This window comes from Manihot esculenta, chromosome 5 (genome assembly GCF_001659605.2).
Source record: "Manihot esculenta cultivar AM560-2 chromosome 5, M.esculenta_v8, whole genome shotgun sequence".
Taxonomy (NCBI): Eukaryota; Viridiplantae; Streptophyta; class Magnoliopsida; order Malpighiales; family Euphorbiaceae; genus Manihot; species Manihot esculenta.
This window is the reverse complement of record NC_035165.2, coordinates 31,617,723-31,638,903: the sequence shown is the minus strand read 5'-3', so window position 1 is coordinate 31,638,903 and position 21,181 is coordinate 31,617,723. Positions and strand designations below refer to the sequence as shown.

At 25.0% G+C, this 21,181-nt stretch overlaps 1 protein-coding gene across 2 annotated transcripts; it reads left to right on the top strand.

Annotated features, from left to right (window-relative positions):
* The first annotated feature begins 7,139 nt into the window (after nt 1–7,139).
* On the top strand, nt 7,140–10,895 carry LOC110614919 (6-phosphogluconolactonase 3, chloroplastic). Of its 2 annotated transcripts, XM_043956528.1 has the most exons (4): nt 7,140–7,424; nt 7,925–8,119; nt 8,656–8,791; nt 10,292–10,895. In XM_043956528.1, the coding sequence occupies exons 1-4, from the start codon at nt 7,420–7,422 to the stop codon at nt 10,757–10,759; spliced, it is 804 nt and encodes a 267-aa protein (XP_043812463.1). In that variant the 5' UTR covers nt 7,140–7,419; the 3' UTR covers nt 10,760–10,895. The 2 variants fall into 2 exon arrangements, with proteins under 2 accessions (XP_043812463.1, XP_021612302.1); XM_021756610.2 differs by having other exon boundaries at nt 7,141–8,119.
* Nucleotides 10,896–21,181: the final 10,286 nt, after the last annotated feature.

The following is a 21,181-nucleotide window of genomic DNA, read 5'->3' as shown; positions in this document are numbered from 1 at the left end:
TAAATGGCTTCAAATTAGCTAGGTCCTTTGAGTAGTTCAAAGGCAGTGGCACCAGGGACAAGGAGTCACATGTTAACAGTTGCCTCCTAATTATTCATGTCATTAATTGGGCAGCTCTAAAAGATAGTTAAAGTTGTGATCATACATGAACAGATTTTTTTTTTTTTTTTGAAAATAGGGGTTGAGGGAGTAGAACCTTAGACTTCTCAAATCTACTAGGATGCACTTTCCATCAAATTAAGCTTCGGAGTGCTACATGAACAGATTTCTATCTGCTTATATCTTGATTTTTGTGCTGATTATTTAAAAAAAAAAATCACTCAGCCCAATTTAGTTCAGTTATGAGTAAGATGAAATTTCATTTTTCTTATTAACAGGGGCTTTCCATTATCAAAAAATAGAAAAATTACTATAAAAAATTATTAATTAGTGTATTAAATTTAAAAAATATATTAAAATATCTAATTAATTTTTTTATTAAATATTTTACTATTTAATATTTATAATTTTAAAAAATTTATTAATTAATTTCTTAAATGTTTAAAAAATTTATTATTTAATCCTCTATACTAAGAGCATTTTAAAATTTTTTTATAGTAGTTAACGATGTTTTAAAGTTTTTTATAATAGTTAATTATTAAAATTAATAGAAAAATAACTGTTTTTAAAATATTAAAAATATTTTAATATATTTTTTAAAATCAATAAATTAATTAATAAATTTATATGTATTCTTTATATAATAATTATTTCTTAAAAAATTAGCCATTTATTTGTAAAATATACTCAAATAATATAATAAGGACTTTTCATTATTAGAGAATTAACGGTTTATTTATACGTTTTATTAAAATAATATAAAATTATTTTATAAAATAATATATTTTTAATAAATTCAGTCAGTATATTAAAAAAATAAAATATTTCCTCTTTTATATTTGGATTTTAAATTTAAAACCAACGATTAATAGAAAATACATTATAATATTTTATTTTATCTCTTGAATTTAAAATAATATAAAAAATAATTTTTCACAAAATAAATATTTAATTTTATAAATATACCTTAATTTAGATATTGATTAAATATATAATTTTTCGCCTATAAATAAAAAAAAATATATGGATAAGAATTAAAATTTTAATTAATATGCATAATTTTTAATTGTAAAATAAAAAATTTAAAAATTTCAAATATTAATGGATTAGAAAGCCAACATCATCAAACTTAATTGTATCAAATAAAATTAAAGATTTTAGAACTTATTATTATATTTTATTAATATTCAATAATAAATTTCATTTAAACAATTAAATTTTTTAAAAATTTTTTTACTAAAATTCAACTGTGGTAGATGACAATAACGGCAATAGTAGCGATGGAGAGGAAGAAAACCGTTTGTTTTATTACAATACTCTTTAAAAATTAATATAATAAATTATAATAATTCAAAATATAAAGTAATAGAAACTTTATTTTACTTTTTATTATATTTAATTATTTATATTTATTTATTTTTTTAATGGTTAAAATTAAATAAAATTTTAATGTAATAATATTGTATGCAATTAATTTTATTAATTGTTTTATTCTTTATCACAATTAATTTTTTTATAATAATTTTAATAAATTATATATATTTATTCTGTATAATTATTCAAATTAGAGAAAATAATATATAGCATTTATTAATTAGATTATATTAGATATGATTTAAAAAATTATTAAATTAATAAACAACACTGATAGTAAAAACCTTTTACATAATCTTTTGTTAGGGAATTATTGCTAATATATATATATATATATGATAATGATTTATTTTATTATCTAAATATTTTTTTATATGAAGGTTATGTAATTTTTATAAATATATTATTAATATTTTTTTATTATTAAAATAAAAAATACCTTAAAATTTTTTATATTGAAAAGTACTAGAAAATTTAAAAGTTGATAATTAATATAATAAATTATATTTGACTATGTTTATATTTAATAATGTTACTAATTAATATATCTATAATAAATATAATTTATTATTTTTATTATTATAATGTGTATATAACTTTTTAATTGTTTAATAGTAATGTGATTTTTTAATTTCCTATAATATTTTTAATATAATATATTAATTACAATAAAATAAAAACTTTAATATATATATTTTAATTTTATATTTAATAGTAAATAAAATATAAAAAAATTATAATCAACACTATTTATTAATTGATTTAATATGTTTCTCTCTTTCGTGTGAATAATAACAAATGTAAATATAAAAATTTGAAATTATATATATATATATATATATATAAAGTTAAACTCTAAAATAAGTTAATAAGAGATTGATCTGTGTCATTATTATATTTATATTTAAAATATTGCTAAGTGATACAATTTACCTTATATAATTATACCGTGCGCCACAAATTTATAATTTTTTTTATATATTTATAATTTTATTTTTATATAAAATAATAATTAATATATATATATATATTAAATATAATTTATTATTTTTATCATTATTAATTTATGACTTTTTAATTTTTTTTATTACTTTTTATAGCTAGCTTTGGGATAATATGCTCTCTTATGGGTCATAGCCACTCCTTCCAACATCAGTTGAGCTAGCTTTCTTTCCTTCCTTTTGAGGCTGACAAAGAGGAGCCAAAGAAGATGTTGTTGCAGAGCAAATAGTTCTCTTGCTCGAGATGTTCATATAGACAAATTAGAGGCTGATGTTTTGAAGCCTATCCTATAGATAGTGGAATAAGACATCAAGAGGTAAGATTCCTTTTATTTGATTTAGAAAATTAGGAATTCTTTCTTCTATATTTCTACCATATATGCAATTGCGTATGATATCCTTAGAGACAATAAATGTCATTGTTGGTTCAATTGATGTTTACTTGCATGAGATGTAAGAATGCTTGATTTAGTGTGTTTGGGGTTGATTTAAATTGAAAATTGAATTTTTTTTAAAATTGTCTATTTTTTTTGCTTCTGCTCCAATCCGAACACCTTCAAATTACTATCAAAGTATGGATACAAAAATTTTCCATATTCAAATTACTATCAAAGTATGGATACAAAAATTTTCCATAAGGTCTCATTTTCCTATAATACTACCACAAGACCTATATATTTAACGTTTAGTAAAGAGTAAGAGCAGGAGAAAGGAATCGCTACCCTAATGGAAATAGAAAACAAATAGAAAGACATGATTATGCGACCTACCCTATAAACCAATGGTCTAAGTTTAAAATAGTTGATACGAGAAAGGAAATGTATTAGACACCATTCGCACCTAAACTTTACTTAAGAATCAGTACCATACCTCTATATCGATTCTTATATCCTTTCTTTAAGTATTTATTGAGAAATTTATTTCAAGTAGTATGTAATCTAATTATTACACGCATGGATCACGCAAAGGACTCATTTCATATCCATCGATTAGGCCTTGGATACAAAATCTCTACTTGACTTAAGACGGAATAGGGGAGAGCATAAATCGATTTGAACCGAAAAATCGAACCGAACCGATCAATTTCAGTTTAATGGTTCGGTTAATCGAAATTTTCGGTTCGATTCGGTTAATATTTTTCAACTTATTCGGTTTTCGGTTCGGTTCGGTTTAAACGTGTTAAATAACCGAAAAACCGATTTTATATATATTTTTATTAATTTTATATGTATTTTTAAATTTTACATAGATTTTTATGAATTTTTAAATACTATCAGTATGTATTCAAACAATATTTATTAGTAAATTTATGTGAAATATTTATTAAATTATTCTACTGAAATTAAAAGCAGAAAATTTAAAAAAAAAAAATTACAGATTTCGATTTGAATCGAACCGAACCAAACCGAACTGATTTTTATCGGTTCGATTCGATTCGGTTATATTTTTATAATCGGTTTTTTTTATTTTTAATATTTTTACAATTAGATTTTCAGTTTTTTCGATTCGATTCGATTCGAAACCGAACCGACCGATTGCACAGCCCTAAAACGGAGGAATTACCAAGTTGTCCTAATTAATTATATTTTTAAATTTATTTCACATTATTGACTAATTTGCACAAAAAGAGGAACATAATCATGAATGATTCTAAATTTATATTTAGCACATAATAAAAAAAGGTCTCATTAAGTTTTTAAAGAAGCATTTTAATTTCAATTTTATGGTCAACTTGCTTAAGCATATATAATTATATTTTTATCATATCAAAATTATTTTTAAATTATCAGGTGAGTTATCTAATTAATTAATTTAATTACATATATATTAGGTGAAGTAAATACAATAAAATAAATAAAGGGAGAGAAGGAGAAATGAATAAAAAAAAAAAACCCAAATCCTAAACTAAAGGAAGAGGAAGGAGGAAATTATTAATCCCAAAAGAATTGCATGAGATTCGGCCAAAGTAAGAAAGAGGGAGTTTTTTTTTTTTTTCCTTAAGTTTACTTATCATAATCCAATTTACCATAACTAAAAACAAGACAAAATAGAAAGCAAATAAATAAAAAAAAAAGTAAGAAAATGAATTAAAAAAAGGAAAGGAAATAATTCAAATAAGAAAAAGAAAATTTAAACATAAAAAGAAATAAACTAAAATATGAAAAAAAATTAATTAAATAAAAAATAATTTTAATTAAGAAAAGAAATAGATTAATTATGGAAAGAAATAAATTAATAAAAGTAAGTTTTAATTAAGGAAATAAATAAATTAAAAAACATAAGAAATATTTTTTATTTTTCTTAATTAAGAGAAGAAATTTATTCAAACATATAAAAAAATATTCACAAATATAATGAGAAATAAAATCAAATAAGAAAAGAAATCATCAAACATGAAAAGAAAATAAATCAATGAAAATAAACATGAATTAAGATATGATAAGAAATAAAATAAATATTGCAAGAGTGAAGTTAAATAAAATTAAAAATTAAAAAAATTACAGTAATTAACTAATTTAATTAAATATGAAACCAAAACTCTCACAGATTTAGTTTGGTGGTAAAGTGTATCTAAGTAAATATGAGAGGTCTCAATTTGAGGAGTGAGTTTTTGGCCAACCCTAAACTCTAGCCCTAAGCTCACTTAAGCACATATTAATAATATAAAATCATAAGCACATATTAATAATATAAAATCATAGATCAAAATACAAAAACAATAAACAGATAACCCGTAATACAAAAAGATAAAATTTAACCTACCAAAAAAATCTACTTGATTATTGTTAATTTTGACACTATAAATCAAAATTCAATGAAAAATAGTAAGCTTACTAAAAAAATTATGAAGTTTTATAGGAATGTTGACACATATGTAATGCTTTTCATCATAAGATATTCACTATTCCAATGTGCTAGTTTGTCCATAGAGTATGAGTATGACAGAGATAAAATGAGTAAACTTAGTTAATCTGTTCATTGTTACCCATATAAAGTCAGTAAAAGAGATTAAACTTCCTTGGACCTGAGGCTTTAAAACTTGATGATTGTATTACTTGCTATCTTACTGTTCACTAAATGATGACACTGGTTTTCATCTTTCTAGCCGCCTCCATTATAATGTGAAAACTCTCTCTGTCTGCTACTAAAATCAAGGAGGAATATTTAGAATGATGTCTTATGGTATATCTCTTAACTTTTTTATCTTCTATGTTGTAAACCTGACCAACATATCATAGCAATTCTAAAAATTTGTCGGTGTACTCATCCATAATTCGGTTGCTCAAACTCTATCACTTTCAAATTTCTTAAACTATTTAGAAAAATCCATAATGCAAACTCAAGTGGTGACTATGTATAGTTGTTGAGATCTTATCCAATTGCTACTTATTCTTTTCATATTCTTTTTCTAGTTAAACATGAGAGTGATTGTGTTAACTAACCACTGCCATTAGTGTTCTTTCTTGCATCTCTACACCCAAGATAATGTTTTTACTTAGAGCAACATCAATTAGAAGCATGAATTGTTATAGTTACATAATAGTAATTTCTTTTTTTAAATTTGGAATGTTGGATTCATAGCAAGAGGTCATATACTATATCTCAAATTGAAGCTGGTGTGAAGTAATAAGCGAAGGGACAATGATACCTTCTGCCTGTTTTCTGATTCTGATTCAAACAATTATAAGCATGCTATGGCAATAGCTAGCTCTTCATTTTTCAGTTCTTGTTTTTATCAAAAAGCAAGAGAGCTTTGGTACCTTCTGTCATTTTTCTGATTCACAATTTTATGCTTCCATTTATACGGCAACTCACTAGATTGTGTCTATTCCACTTTCTCCAAAATCGGTTCGTCTTCTTGCTTGCTTTTTGAATCAATCACAACAGTCTCCTATACAAATTCCTTTTCTTCTGCCAACACAAAAAATAAATTATTTTATCTTATTCAATTAAGTTATTTTGAGAAGTTTACTTCTAAAAAATAATCTTTTTGAATCAAACGTAGTCTTAATATAATTTTCCTCTGCGAACGTCTAGGGTCAAAACAGCCAAGTGGGCTAAGGAATGGGCCCTGAGTAAAGGAAGATTGTCCTTAAAGCTGAATGAGATATGAATAAGTGAAAGCCATTTGGACAAAAACTGAGGAATTGCTGTACGTTATTCCACCCAAAAAGAAAAAAGACAGAAGGCTGAGGTATTCTTCATTCATTGTCCTTCAACTGTGATGAGGATGCCTCGGCAATAGCATGCTGCTTCCCTTTCTTTTTTCCAATTGCTACAGTCGGTCGCTGTCATCGTTAACTGCTGCTACTTTATGACTCGCACAACCGCCACATGTCCGATGTCGTTTTGCGACTATAATATCATATAAATATATGAAAAATATGAATGTTAGCAAGCAACAGAAAATTCTAGCATGGGATAGGACATAGGAGTATAGGTTTAAACGTTTGGAGTGTAAAAATAAAAAATTCTGAGCAGTATTTTTCTTCTCCTTTCTGTGCATACGACGCGTTCTATAAAATATAATGCAAAATCTTTTATGCATGTTGGACATTTTCCGAGCCACATCTTAGACTCGGGCCCAAGCACAAAGCCCTAGCCAACGGGCTGAAGCCCGGTCACCTCCTGAATTCTCAATTCACTCAATAAAGATCTGGCTGAAGCTTCCCTATATGCAAAAGAAGATAAAATTTGCACTATTGTAACTCAACTGGATAGACTAGAGATACTTGCTTGAAAATCCATGGTTATCCAGAGTGGTTCATAGAAATGAAGTTGAAAATAAAGGAAAAAGCCATTGTAGAAAATGTGATGCAACCTACTGAAACTCCTTTTGATGATGCACAGAAGCAAGATTGGAATATGAATATGGGAAATATGGTACAGATTCAACATGGGATTCTAAAATATATGGAAGAAAACCATCCCAGCACAAGCATCAATGAGGCAAGTTGTGTAAGCTACAATGATTTTGTAGGGTTCTAACACTAACTGCTACTCTTTTAGTAAAAATTATATAGATTGTGGAACTTGGGTAAAAATTATATATATAGTAATGAAACTTGAATAACTCTACCTACACGCGTCCTTCAATGGCGACTCTCCGTTGTTGTTAACGCCAACTCATCATACCAAAACCCCGTTCCCTCTTTCCTCCGATAATCAACACCCTTCACCACCGTTCACTCTCGCTAGAGGCTAAATTTGAGATCATCAAACGGCTATAAATACACCCACGCCCCATTCCCTCTAATGGCTTCTTCCTCCCTCTCTCTGTCCTCTTCACTGCGCACTCTTTCGTCCTCCGTACGAAGACTAAGTAGACCCTACTTTCCACTAATCTCACCCAAGGGAGCATTTTGTCTCAGTAGACTTGACTACTCCACTGGATTGAGACCAGTGGCTTCAGCTGTTATTGTAGCTGAATACAGGAGATTTGGTTGCAGAGCAAAGGCGTTGCCCATGGCTGGAATTACGACGGCCACGACCACTGATAAGAAGAAGGTGGAGGTGTTTGACTCGGAGGAGGCCCTGGCGGCGTCTCTGGCTAAGTACACCGCTGATCTATCCGAAAAGTTTTGTCAAGAAAGAGGATGCTTTACTGTCGTTTTGTCTGGTGGTTCTCTTATCAAGTCGCTCAGGTAAATGATTAAGAGATCAATACCAGAAAGTCTCTACTTGCGTAGCGTTCATTAATTCTAATTTTATTTGGATTTCAAGTCAGTAATCTCCTGTAGGCGAAATTACCCCTCTTTGATTGACAGCGACACTGCTTCTGTTCTGTGTTAAGAACTTTTTTCTTGTTTACCCTTCATAACTTTTGGTTTTTAAATGATGGGAAACTATTATGTTCGGAACTATTCTTTTTACAAGAAATGAATTGTTACACAATCTGATTTCAATTTCTCTCAAAATGAAATTTTTTGAAGTTAAAAAAGAAATGAATTCTTTAGTTCCAAGAGAATCAGTGGAAAAGATAGAAAAAAAAATTAATTAAATTTAGTTCTTATAAAATTCTTGATTCCACACAGGGATAGCAAATGAAGTCAGAAAGTATTGGATTGGGAAAGAAATTAATTGAAACAGAGATAGAGTAATAAAATGAAGTCAAAAGGTATTGGATTGGGGATTTTATAATTTATTTTTATTTTTATTTTTATTTTTTTGGGAATTTCAGGAAACTGTTGGAACCTCCTTATATTGATTCAATAGAATGGTCGAAATGGCATGTCTTGTGGGTAGATGAGAGAGTGGTCCCTAAGGATCATATTGACAGTAACTACAAACTGGCATATGATGGATTTCTTGCTCAGGTATATTCATTGATTTTTTTTCTTTTTTATTTTCTTTACATATTCATTAATATTTAATTCTAATATTAATTTTTGTAATTCTAATATACTCAGGCTTTTTTCTTTCTTTATTATTTTCATAATTTTCTATTTTTGTGTTTAATAGTTTACTATTTTAGTTTAAGTGTTCAATGCCAATTAATACAGTGTATATAAGTATATATACAGCTAAACAGTGTGGCTGTTGTGACCACCCCCTAGCTACTGCCAACATTATTGCCAGTTTGTTGTCACCACGACCGATATTGAATGAACAAAATATAGGATTGAAAAGTGATTTTTCATTACATGAAATTAATTTTGTTTTTGTAACTCCACATAATATTAGAATGGTTAATACATTCTGTTCCCTTTTTATTCTATCTCATATTTTGTGTATTACATCATGTTCAACTTCATCTTATGAAATATACCCTTATTGTTGTTGTATATTCATCTTATCTAATTTGCTCCAAAGTTTTAAATGCAGTATTTTATTTCTGCATGAATCAGTTAGAAATTTATTACACACAGCTTGTCTGGTTAGATTGTTAACTTAAGATTATTTGGTTTAAAACTAATGTTAATGTCTTTAATTTGTTATGAATTTTAGGTCTTTTCTTTCTATAATAACTGTGTGCACTGTCATTTGAGCTTGAATGAGGGATTGAAATTTGCCTGTTAAGGGCATTTAGCAACCTGCAATTACTTGTGATAATTTTACCTATAAGGGGAGGTTTTGAAAATTCATGTTAAAATGTTTTTCAATGAATAAGCCTTACCAGTTCTCGCTAATGGAAAAACATCTCTGGGAAAGCAATGAAAATGTAATGGACTAATTAGCAAGAGACAGTTTCTTACTGTCATAGATTGTGGATCTTATTCTCCAATTGTTTTATGTCTATTTTAAATTGATTCTGGAGTAAAACTTGGAATGATTGAAAGCCTAACGGAGAAGTATGTATTTTTGAAGAAAGGGAGGATGAACATGTTTCATGCTAAACTCTTACTGGTTCTTTCCTTGTATTTAACCCAATAAAGAATTGCTCAATGAAGATATTTTAGGCTTCCACGGTGATTAATTTATTACTTTACTCGTGTACAAAAGATGTTTGAACTTAGTACTTTTGGAATAAGACATAGTTAAAGTGAATTAATCTGATGGAACTAATTGATTCTGCAATTTTTATGATGATTAATTCTTATGTTCTTTTTTTTTCCTGTGATAATGTCGTTTCATTAACATACAAAAGATGAATTTTTTTGAACATGTCTTTTATGTTGTAGCTTTAGTGGATTCCCTGTAAATAAATCTTTTTCATCCTCGGGCTACTGGCTACTGGCTACATCTCCAGGCTACCTTCAGTTTATGTACAAGGGCGTTTGTGATTCAATCTGATATGAGTTAACAGCCTTTCTTGGTGGCAATGGTGACATTATCTAATAAAGAATTTTATTTTTTTCTTTCTCAATTTTTTGCAGCTGCCAATTCTGCCTGGTAATGTTTATGCCATAAACGATGCCCTATCAGCTGAGGGTGCTGCCGACGATTATGAAACCTGTCTTAAACATTTGGTTAATATCAAGGTGATAGAAGCATCCCCTCTTAGTGGGTGTCCAAAATTTGATCTCATGCTTTTGGGTATGGGTCCAGATGGACATGTAGCTTCTCTGTTCCCTGGGCATCATCTTTGTAACGAAAAGGAGAAATGGGTTACTTGCATTAAGGACTCGCCAAAACCACCTCCAGAGAGAATTACCTTCACCTTTCCGGTGATAAACTCCTCCGCGTATATCGCGCTTGTGGTGTGTGGTGCAGGTAAAGCTGATGCGGTACAAAGGGCATTGGGAAAGGATCAACATGCTGCTGATTTGCTGCCTGTTCAAATGGTTTCGCCTGAAGGGGAGTTGAAGTGGTTTTTGGACAAAGATGCAGCTTCAAAACTGTAGGACGGTATGCTTCTCAACGCTTCGAGTTTGGCCAAATAATAGTACTGATGCCATGTTAGTTTGTGTAATATATGATATGGGCCTATAATAAAACTGTTTTGAATGAATTTAGTTTTCTGGTTGAATCATTTAAATTTAGGGCCTGTGTGGGATGTAGACCCGGCTGGCCGCTGGTTTGGGCTTTGGACCAGATTAGGACTAGGACTAGCCCGAGTCAAAATTTGAAATAGGGCTTGAACCAGAATTAGGGTGTCTATTGAGGGAGGGGATAATTTAGATATTTTATCTAGTTAAGAAATTACTTAATATTGATAATTAAAATAAAATAATAATTTTAATATAAATAAAAAAATTAAGCATATGGGTTTTTATTACAAATTAAAATATAATACTCTATTTAAAAATAATAACGTATAACTTTTTACATTATATCTATTTTTTTATCTAACACCAGTTTGTAAAAAGTGCTATCTTAATTAATAATAAATTTCTGTATTTGGAGAATATTTTCCTTTTTATCGATCAAAATTATTATGATTTTGATAATAATTTTGTTGATTTTTTTTAATAAGGTATAAAAGGTGTATGTAATCTTAAATTTATTTTTTTATTTATTAAATATTTATTTTTACGGTAAAATGAATACATCAATTTTGTTCAGTTTTTATTCTTTTTTGTTCTCTTTTGTAAAAAAAAAAAAAAAGAACAGGTCGACACTTCTTTTCAAACTCTCCTTCTTTTGACTTCTGCCTTTTGTCCAATTCCAAGGACCATGTCCGTCTTTTTTGACTATCCTCTAGACTTTTTCTTTTTCCCTTGTTTGCTTTTTCTCTCTCTTTTTTTTTTCTTTTTTTCTTTTTTATTTTTATCCACGCTAAGGTTATATTGTTAGTGTTGAAACGAGTAAAAGCAAGTTAATGTAGCAAAGCATTTAAATTTTACTATGAAAATTTTATGGTATTTTAAATTTTGAAAGTATTTTATAAAATATTTAGAGTATTTAAAAGTAAAATTAAAATATTTTTGATATAAGATAAGTTATATTGTAAAAATATAATTTAAGTTTCAATTTCAAAATTTTTATATCGTTTATAATTATTACTATTATTAATGATGAAATTAAACAAGTTTTACAAATATATGTCAATTATAATCTATATTATCTTATATTAAAATTACGAGATAACTCGTATGGTAAAATTATCAATAAAGTTGTAAATCCATTGTAATTTATGCATATCATTTTAAAGTATGTGGGTAATATTCTCATATTTAAAATCCATTTTGTAAGATTTTAAATATGCTAATATTATCCAAATACTTAATTTTTTAAATCATGTGATTACTAATTAATTATTTATTTTGTTATGTTGAAAAAAATATAAAATTTTCAAGATCAAATAAATAAATAATACACCAATAAATGAGTTTGTATTTCATAATTCATATATAATTACATGGTTAAATGAATCATGTATATAGATTTACAATCTAAGTATTATCTAAAATTACAATGTATTTTTAAAAAAAATATTAAATTCATTAATGAATTCAAATATCTAAATATTTACAGATTCGATAATCGACGATCGTTCATTTTATACGAACATAAATATAATTGTATAAATAAACTTTTTTGTTAAAAAATAAAATTATTTTTCTTAATAAAATTTTTATAGAGTAAAGAGAATCCTCTGGATCGAAAATCTTATAAATTATCCTGGATAAAAAGTACTTTTTCCGTGTTAGATGAGAGAGATAAAAAGAGTTAGTAAGCAATTACGTCTATTATCCACTATTTCTAATTATATGGTATGGCCTTATGCAGTAGACTATTAAACCTTATTAAGAGATTTATTTCTTTTCGGCTCTATTTTAAGTGTATAGTTTCTTTCATCTCCTATTCACACGTGACATTTTATGTACACTTCAATTTTTAATTTTCAATTTTCATATTTAACAAATAGATTATATGACATGTACGGATTTTGAGAATTCAAATGTTATATATATATATATATATATATATTAAGGCAATATAACTATTTTAATAGTGAAATTCATAGTAGTTGAAATATACAATATCCTATATTATTTATTATATTTGATTATCTATATGATCTCAATTATTTTCTTTCATATCTATAATTATATTCTATCTATAGATGAATATAATTGACCAGTTAATGAACGCAAAAATAATGTGATACTTCTCTATAATTTTTCTCTTATCTTGATTTTTCAGTCTTAATCGATTTATTTTTTCAGAAATATTTAATCAGATCAAATCATTTGTAATCATCTGATAATATCTTAACGTGACAAACATCCAATTAAGTTTCAAATAAGCATATTAGAGTTTTAAGAGTATTAGTAAATTTATTTATAATGTTTAGAGTCTTACATATTAACAAGCAAATATTATCGTATTATCGTTTGTACTTATATGATTGATCGCAAGCACATGGGTATAAATCACATACTACAAAAATATCTTAGCCAATATTTATACCGTTGGAAAGTTTATTTCAAGAGCTTTCCAATGGTATTACTATCACAATTTATAAAAACGTATACAACAAAATATAAGTATCTAAAGATATCTATTTAAAATATATTTAAATAAAAAAAATTAAATCCAAAGAAAAAATTATCGGTATAAACTTTGATATATAACAACTAGACTCTGATATTAACGTTGAAAAATAATATGAATTTTTTAGAATTTAAATAAATAAACAACATATCAATAAATAACTTTATATTACATATTGCATAAATAAATCATATATATAAATTTATAATCTAAGAGTTATTTGAGATTGTAGTATATTTTCATAAGAAAATTTAATTTATTAAAAATCTAAATATCTGGATATTTACCGATTTCATAATCACGGATTCTATAATCACCTCCCTTTCGTTTATACAAAAGTAAAAGGCCGTCCGATGCATGAACACATATAACTCGACATCCACAGGAGATAAAAGAAACCAAAAATTAATCATGGAAACAAACTTTTTCTTAAAAAATAATTATTCTTTTTCTTGATAGAGTTTTTAGAAAGCATAGACCATCTCTCAATCAAAAATCTTATCAAGTATCGTGGATAAAAAATTAAATTTTCTCACGTTGAAAGCGAGAGATAAAAGCGGTTGAGCCCACCATCCATTATTTGCCATGTAACTGCACAAAAATTAAAATGGGAGATTTATAATTTAATCCCTGAATATTGCTATTATTAACACATCAGTCCCTATATTTTTAGAAACCTATAAACATCCTCATCTTTTCTCTCCGTCAACGAAATAATCCTTCTGTCTATTTTTGCCGTTAAAAATATAGTAAAAGACCAAATTACCCTCTTTTTTTTTCCTTCTCTTCTTCCTCCTCCTCCTCCTCCTCCTCCTCCTCCTCCTCCTCCTCCTCCTCCTTCTCCTTCCTTTTCTTCTTCTTGCTTCTTCTGCTTCTGCTTTTTCTTCTTCTTCTTTTTCTTCTGCTTCTTCTGCTTCTGCTTTTTCTTCTTCTTCTTTTTCTTCTGCTTCTTCTTCTTTTTCTTCTTTTTCTTCTTTTTCTTTTTCTTCTTTTTCTTTTTCTTCTTCTTCTTCTTCTCCTTCTTCTTCTCCTCCTCCTTCTCCTCCTCCTTCTTCTTCTTCTTCTTTTTTTTCTTCTTCTTCTCCTCCTCCTTCTTCTTCTTCTCCTTCTCCTTCATCATCATCATCTTCTTCTTCTTTTTGGAGGAGGGACTATTTTATTGACGGAAATAAACAATAAGGACATTTTAATAGATATGAGAAAAGATAAGGACGTTTTAATAGATTTTTAAAAATGTAGGGACTAATTTGTTAATAATGGCAATATCCAAGGACTAAATAAGAGGTTTTATTTGAGGGTAAAATTGAATTTTAAAAATTTTCTCTCTCCTCCTTTATCTAATTTTAACGGAAAAAATGACGGAAGGACTATTTCGTTGACGGAAAGAAAATATAAGAATGTTTTAATAGGTTTCTAAAAATACAGGGACTGACTTGTTAATAATGGCAATACTCAGGGACTAAATTGTAAATCTCTCAATTAAAATTAAAATTTTTTATTTAAATCAAAATTTTTATATTAAATTTAATATATAAAAAAACTTTAAATACGAATATAAATATTTAAAATAATAGATTTTAGATATCAAATAATTTATATTAAAAAATACTAATTAATTGTTTTTTCAAACTTAATCTATATTTATATGTTCATATATCGACTACAACAATAAAATAATATTTTAAAAATTTATTGTATATGTAGCTTTCAAATAATTGATTCGATTTTTTAGTTAATTAATTTTTTTTTTTAACGAATCGTTTGAACTCGTGGCATTTTGGTATAACTAATTCTTTGAAAGCACTAGTTTTCAACCACTAGCAGCCATAATGCAATTGGATAGGCCCCACAAGAACAATCCATTATTCAATACTTCTCTTTTCTGCATGCTTTTTTTAATAATTAATTATTATATTAAAATTTTCATGCATTCAATGAGATTTTTTTTAGTTCAGTCAACTTTATATATTATTTGAAAAATATTTTTTATATTTGAGTCATTTAAAAAATTAATCAGCAAAAAATATTCTTTAATTAAAGAAAAAATTAAATTATTTTTTGGATTTTAAAATTTTTATTAATAACTCTATATATAAATTTACTAATATATTTTATTTTTTAAATTAAAATTAAAGTATACAAAATAAATTATTTTATTAAAAAATATTTTCTATGCAAAGCACTGAATTTTCAAATGAAAAACACTTGAATGATAATGCGCGTGAATAAATTTTTATATCATGCAACATAGGAGCATTAAAATATTATTTTATTTATAAAGAAACGGGAAATAATATGATGAAGTGAGTAAAGTATAAATTTAGTAAAATATTTTAATAGATGAAATATATGATTCCACGCTTAAATTTTATTGAAAAACTCGATAGTAAACAAATTGAGCTGAATCGAATTTTAAAGAGTTTAAATTTAGTTCGTTAATTTTTTTTTAATTCAAGCTGAATTCGATCATTATAAATTCGAGTCGAGTCGAGTATTAATAAAATTAAATTTAGTTTATTTAATAAATAAGTTTAAACGAATCAAATTTTTATCGAGTTTAATATATAAAGAGTTTTATATTAAAATTCATAAATTTAAAAATTAAATAATTTTAGTTAAATAAGTATATATATAAATTAGTTCACAAACTTATAAATAACGAATTCTTAAATTTTAACGATCTAAAAGTTTTAAAAGTATACTTAAATTATATAAAGTTGAATTTTAAAAAATTTAGGTTTAGTTCAAGAAAATATATGCAGAACAAAAGACCAATCTTATCACACATAAAGATTTAGGATGTAACACTTTAAAACATTTGATATTTGATAAGTTAATAGCTAAATCAAATAATGTAAGTTTATAGAAACCTAGAGCAAATAGAAACTCCATTTTTATTTAACATTCTTTTTTTTTAATTTTTAGAAATTTTTTAATTTTTTTCCTATTATATTGCTTTTTGATCGGACCAATTGGATTTTTTAAATTTAAAAATTAATCCATGGTATATTACTTTCTTAATATTTTTTATTTTAATATGTAATATTTTAAATATTTTTTTAAGAAATGTTATCATTATTTAGATTATATATATATATATAACTAAAATTGAGATGATGACTTTAAATTTGTTTTTATCTATTATTAAGTTTTTAATAATTATTATATTTTATAATATTATGATTATCATATGCGAAAGTTTTTAAAAGATATTTTTTCAAAAAAATCTTTTTCATTATTTGATTATAATAAAAGATAACTCGCGTCTAAAATTTAGAATTGTTAATAAAATTATCAAAATTTAAAAATTAATTTCCTCTTAAAAGATTATTTTCTTTAAAATATAATATAATTTTTTTAATAATTTTTTTTAACTTACTATTTTTTCGAAATATTTCAAATATTAAAAAATATATTTTTTTATTTTACAGATGATATATTCATCCCTTCATTTTGCAAATAATAATATATATATAAAAAATATTTTTTGATTATAATTGATAGAACATAATAATTGCTCAATATAAATCTTTAATTGATACTATAAAATAGTATTATTAAAAATAGTGTTACATGATAAATATATCTGATAAATTGATATGCAGTTTCATCCATAAAAAAAAAAAAAAGACTCGAACACAATTGCATTTTATTTTTTATCAAAACTTACTCTTTTTTTAGCAGAATAAAATTTCATAGAAAATTATCATTAGCGAATACAATCTAGCATATTTCAATTACATCTATGATCGTAAAATTTTTTATTCATTAGTACCAATCAAATTTCTAGATAATCAACGCACAAATATTAAAATCAAGTACACATTCTTATACAATTATTTTAAATTTTAAATAATTTATTATATTTATTTATTTTATCAATTTATTAATTTGAATATTGGAGTGACGGCCTGTAGATATTAATTACCTTATATATTTTTTTTTTATAAATTGATCAATTACAGTTGGACTCCATTTCAATCACATCGATTACAGGTCGACTCCATTTCAATCACATCAATAATATTAAAATAGAAAATGTTTATGTATAAAAATTTAATGTTATTAATAAAATTCTAAAATTTAAAAAATAACTCCCTCATAGCAAATTTACGTGTTTCATTCTTGCTGTTCAAGTAAAGCAAAAATGAATTTGTTGCTAAGGTAGGATAACAGGGGAAAAAGAACTGTCTCAAGAGAATTTTAGAGTGTGTTTGAAAAGAAAAAAAATTATATATCCTAAATATTTATATGTATTATCAATAATTTTTTATTTTTAAAAAAGTATTTAAACTCCGCTTATTTTATGAAATAAATATTTGTCAAAAAAATATTTTATATATTTTTTAATGTTTAAAATATTAACAAAAATTAATTAATAAAAATATTTTTCTAATTAAAAAATTTAAGTTCATACATTTAAAATTTCATTAAAATATTTATACATAAATTTATTAATATAATTTATTTTTTAAATTAAAATTAAATAACAAAAAATAAATTATCATATTAAAACATATTTTTTAAATATAATTATTTTCTACAAAGAGATTTTAACTTTTTCAAAAAGTTTTTTCTGATTGAACGACTTTATTTTAGTGTATGATTACTAGTGTGACAGGGCAGTGCACGCATTTAAAGTAGGTAAGTCATTATTTTCGCAAGGATTTAAAGTAAAAGGGTGTAAAAAATGGATGAAGTATCGAGTTTACCCTTTAGAATACATGGCCCTACCTTTGGTATTATCCTTCCCCACTTGGGATTTAATTGTAATTCAAGAATCACCCAACTGCTGCTTTTAACACTGTCCATTTATGGAAAATAATTTATACACAAAATATTTATCGATAACTAATTTATTTTTTATTTTTTATTATTTAATTTTAATTTAAAAAATAAAATATATTAATAAATTTATATATGAAGGTGTTAATAAAATTTTTAAAATATATAAAAAAAATTGAAGTTATTTTTTAAAAAAATAACTTAATTTTTTATTTGATAAAAAATATTTTTCATTAATTATTTTTTTAAAATATATAGAAAATATGAAAATTCTTTTTTTAAAAAATATTTTTTTATGAAATAAATCGTGCCTAAATAGAGTTAAATCATGAAAAGTCAATATTAAATTTTAGGTCAATTGAGTTTAAAAAATTTAATATTTATATTATTTTATATTTTAATTTAACTGTTTAAATTTTAAATAAATTGATATAAGTGAAAGTAATTTTGATTAATTTTTAAAAATTAAAATATGAGAATTTAAATAGTACCACAGATATAATATTTTATTATTTTTTAAATATAAATTAATTTCACATATAAAAATAATATTAATTTATATTTTATTATAGTTATTTGATGTTTTTAATTTTATTAAATATGTAGTATATAGTTTTAATAGGAGATAAATTTTATTTTATAATAATAAATGTTAAAATTTTATAATAAATATATTATTTTTTAATATTTTACATATGCTGATATTTTATTAAATAATGTCTGTTATAAAATATTTATAATTATTATTATAAAATAAAATTTATCATAAGTGAAAATATAAACCGTATATTTAATAATTAAATTATTTATATTTAATTTAATTTTAAAATTAATTAAAATTACATCAGAATATTGAGCTCCATAATGCAACAAAATTCAGGAGAGATTTGAGAAAATTTAAAACCATTAGTCATTTAATGAAGGAGGAAAATTATAATATATCGAGAGCATTAATATATCATATCACATGAATTGATATTTTTTATTATTTATATTATGATATGCGAATAAAAATAAATAAATAGATAAATAATTTTTTTAATTTACCATAATATATTATATATATATTTTAAATTTATTCATTTAAAATAAAATTTATCTCTAAACGATAAAATTTTCATTTCAAATTTTATTACGGCTCTCATCACACTTTTAAAAATTAATCTCGAATGTCAGTATCAAAAATTAAATTCGATATAAATGTATTATAAAATTTAAAATTAATTATTTTGTATTAAAAAGAAACGCTACAGAACTCATATGTACAGTAAGACCACTGTAAAGCATCAATATGAGGTCAAAGGAAGAATATTTATTTATTCATAAAATTTAAAGTAAAAATTTTAAAAATTTTAATTTAATTATTTTTTTATAATAAGTTTTTTTTGTTACAAAATAAATCATACTAAATAAAAAGTAAAAAAATATGTGTATAGAGTTTTCTCCTCATCATTTTATACAAATAATATTTTTAAATAGATTATTATTTTATTCTTAAATTTTACCATTATGATTCATTAAGAATAAAATTTAAATAAATTATTATAAAATTATATATGATTTTAACTTGTTTTAAAATAATTTTTTTTAAATTAAAACAAATTAAATTTTTTCATTTTAAATAAAAAAATACAAAAAAAATTTTAATTAAATTGAATGCTTTGTGAAATTTTGATTTCGGATGGAGATATCATCATTTATTTTAAAATCAAAATGCTATTAGTAATTATGGAAAGGCAAATCTACTCCGGCTTTCTCTTCTCCCCTATACAAAGCATTAATCTATTTGCTTTTTCCACTCTCCCATCTATTTCTTTAATCTTCAAGCCAGCAGCTCCAGATGTGAAGATAATTAATCCAAATCTCACAAGCAGTTCACCCTCTCACCAATTTCCTTCCATTCCATCCATGCCAGATCTTATCAAGATTTCCCTTTTCCACTTTCAACAACAGCAAAATCATTTCTCATTAAGATCTGCAGACATAATCAGTCCATAGACTTATTTTTTCTCCTTTTACTTTCAATTTTTAATTGAGTTCTTAGATTGCTGGTTGTGATAAATTTATGTTAGTGGATTGTTTTGTTTGACGGCTGGGATTTGTTTTATTTGATAGCTAAGATTGGAAATAATTGATAAATCAAAAGTGTTGAGAAAGCGAAAGGAAGGGAGAGAAACTATATGGATAGAGTAAGAGAGAGAATAAGAAGAGATTTAAAAACTATATTTATAATCAAATTTTGGTATAATTTTAAGTATTTTTGTATGATTTTAGTTATTTTTAATTTTTGATAATCTGATATCTAGAAAATAGGGTTTACAAAGGTTTCTGTAAGCTTAGAAAAACTTTTTCTAGAGGAGGATGCCCCTTCCCTTTTGTTCGTTTCTTTTGTCTGCTAGTAACGTATAATAAACTTCTCGTTATTGGGCCATCTGTCTCTGCCATTTTGATATGGACGTACAAGAATATCAGATCTTTGCTCCATGCGTAATGGCCATTTAATAATTCTCTCCCGGTACGCATGCGGATGGACCCACCAGGCGGACGGACTGACCGCCTTTCTTCCTCCGGGCTAGGCTGGTAGAGGAGATCAAAACTGAGCCCAGAGGAGATCTGATCATTGGACTGAAAAGGCTAGACCGGTCTGATTGAGAAATCTAGGTGAACCCCGGTCTTAAGGCTGAGCGGGCTGAATCTGATTCATGCGAGAGACTTGAGGGTCTTTAAATAATGGGCTGTCGTCATGGCCTGGCTGAAAAAATAATATTGATTATTTTTTCAGTTACTATATGATTTGGTTCCGTTTATGATGCAAGAGCCATGTATAATCTTAATAAACAGTACTAAATTTTATATTTTAATTTAAATTTATAAAAATAAAGTTAAATTAAAATTAGAGGGTAAGTTGTACTGAATAAATTATATTTTTATATTTAAATTTTAATATAATTAATAGATTAATTTTATATTTTTAAAATTAAATATTTAAATATTTATGTAATTAATCTATCCAAATTAAAAATTTTTAACCATAATTCCAT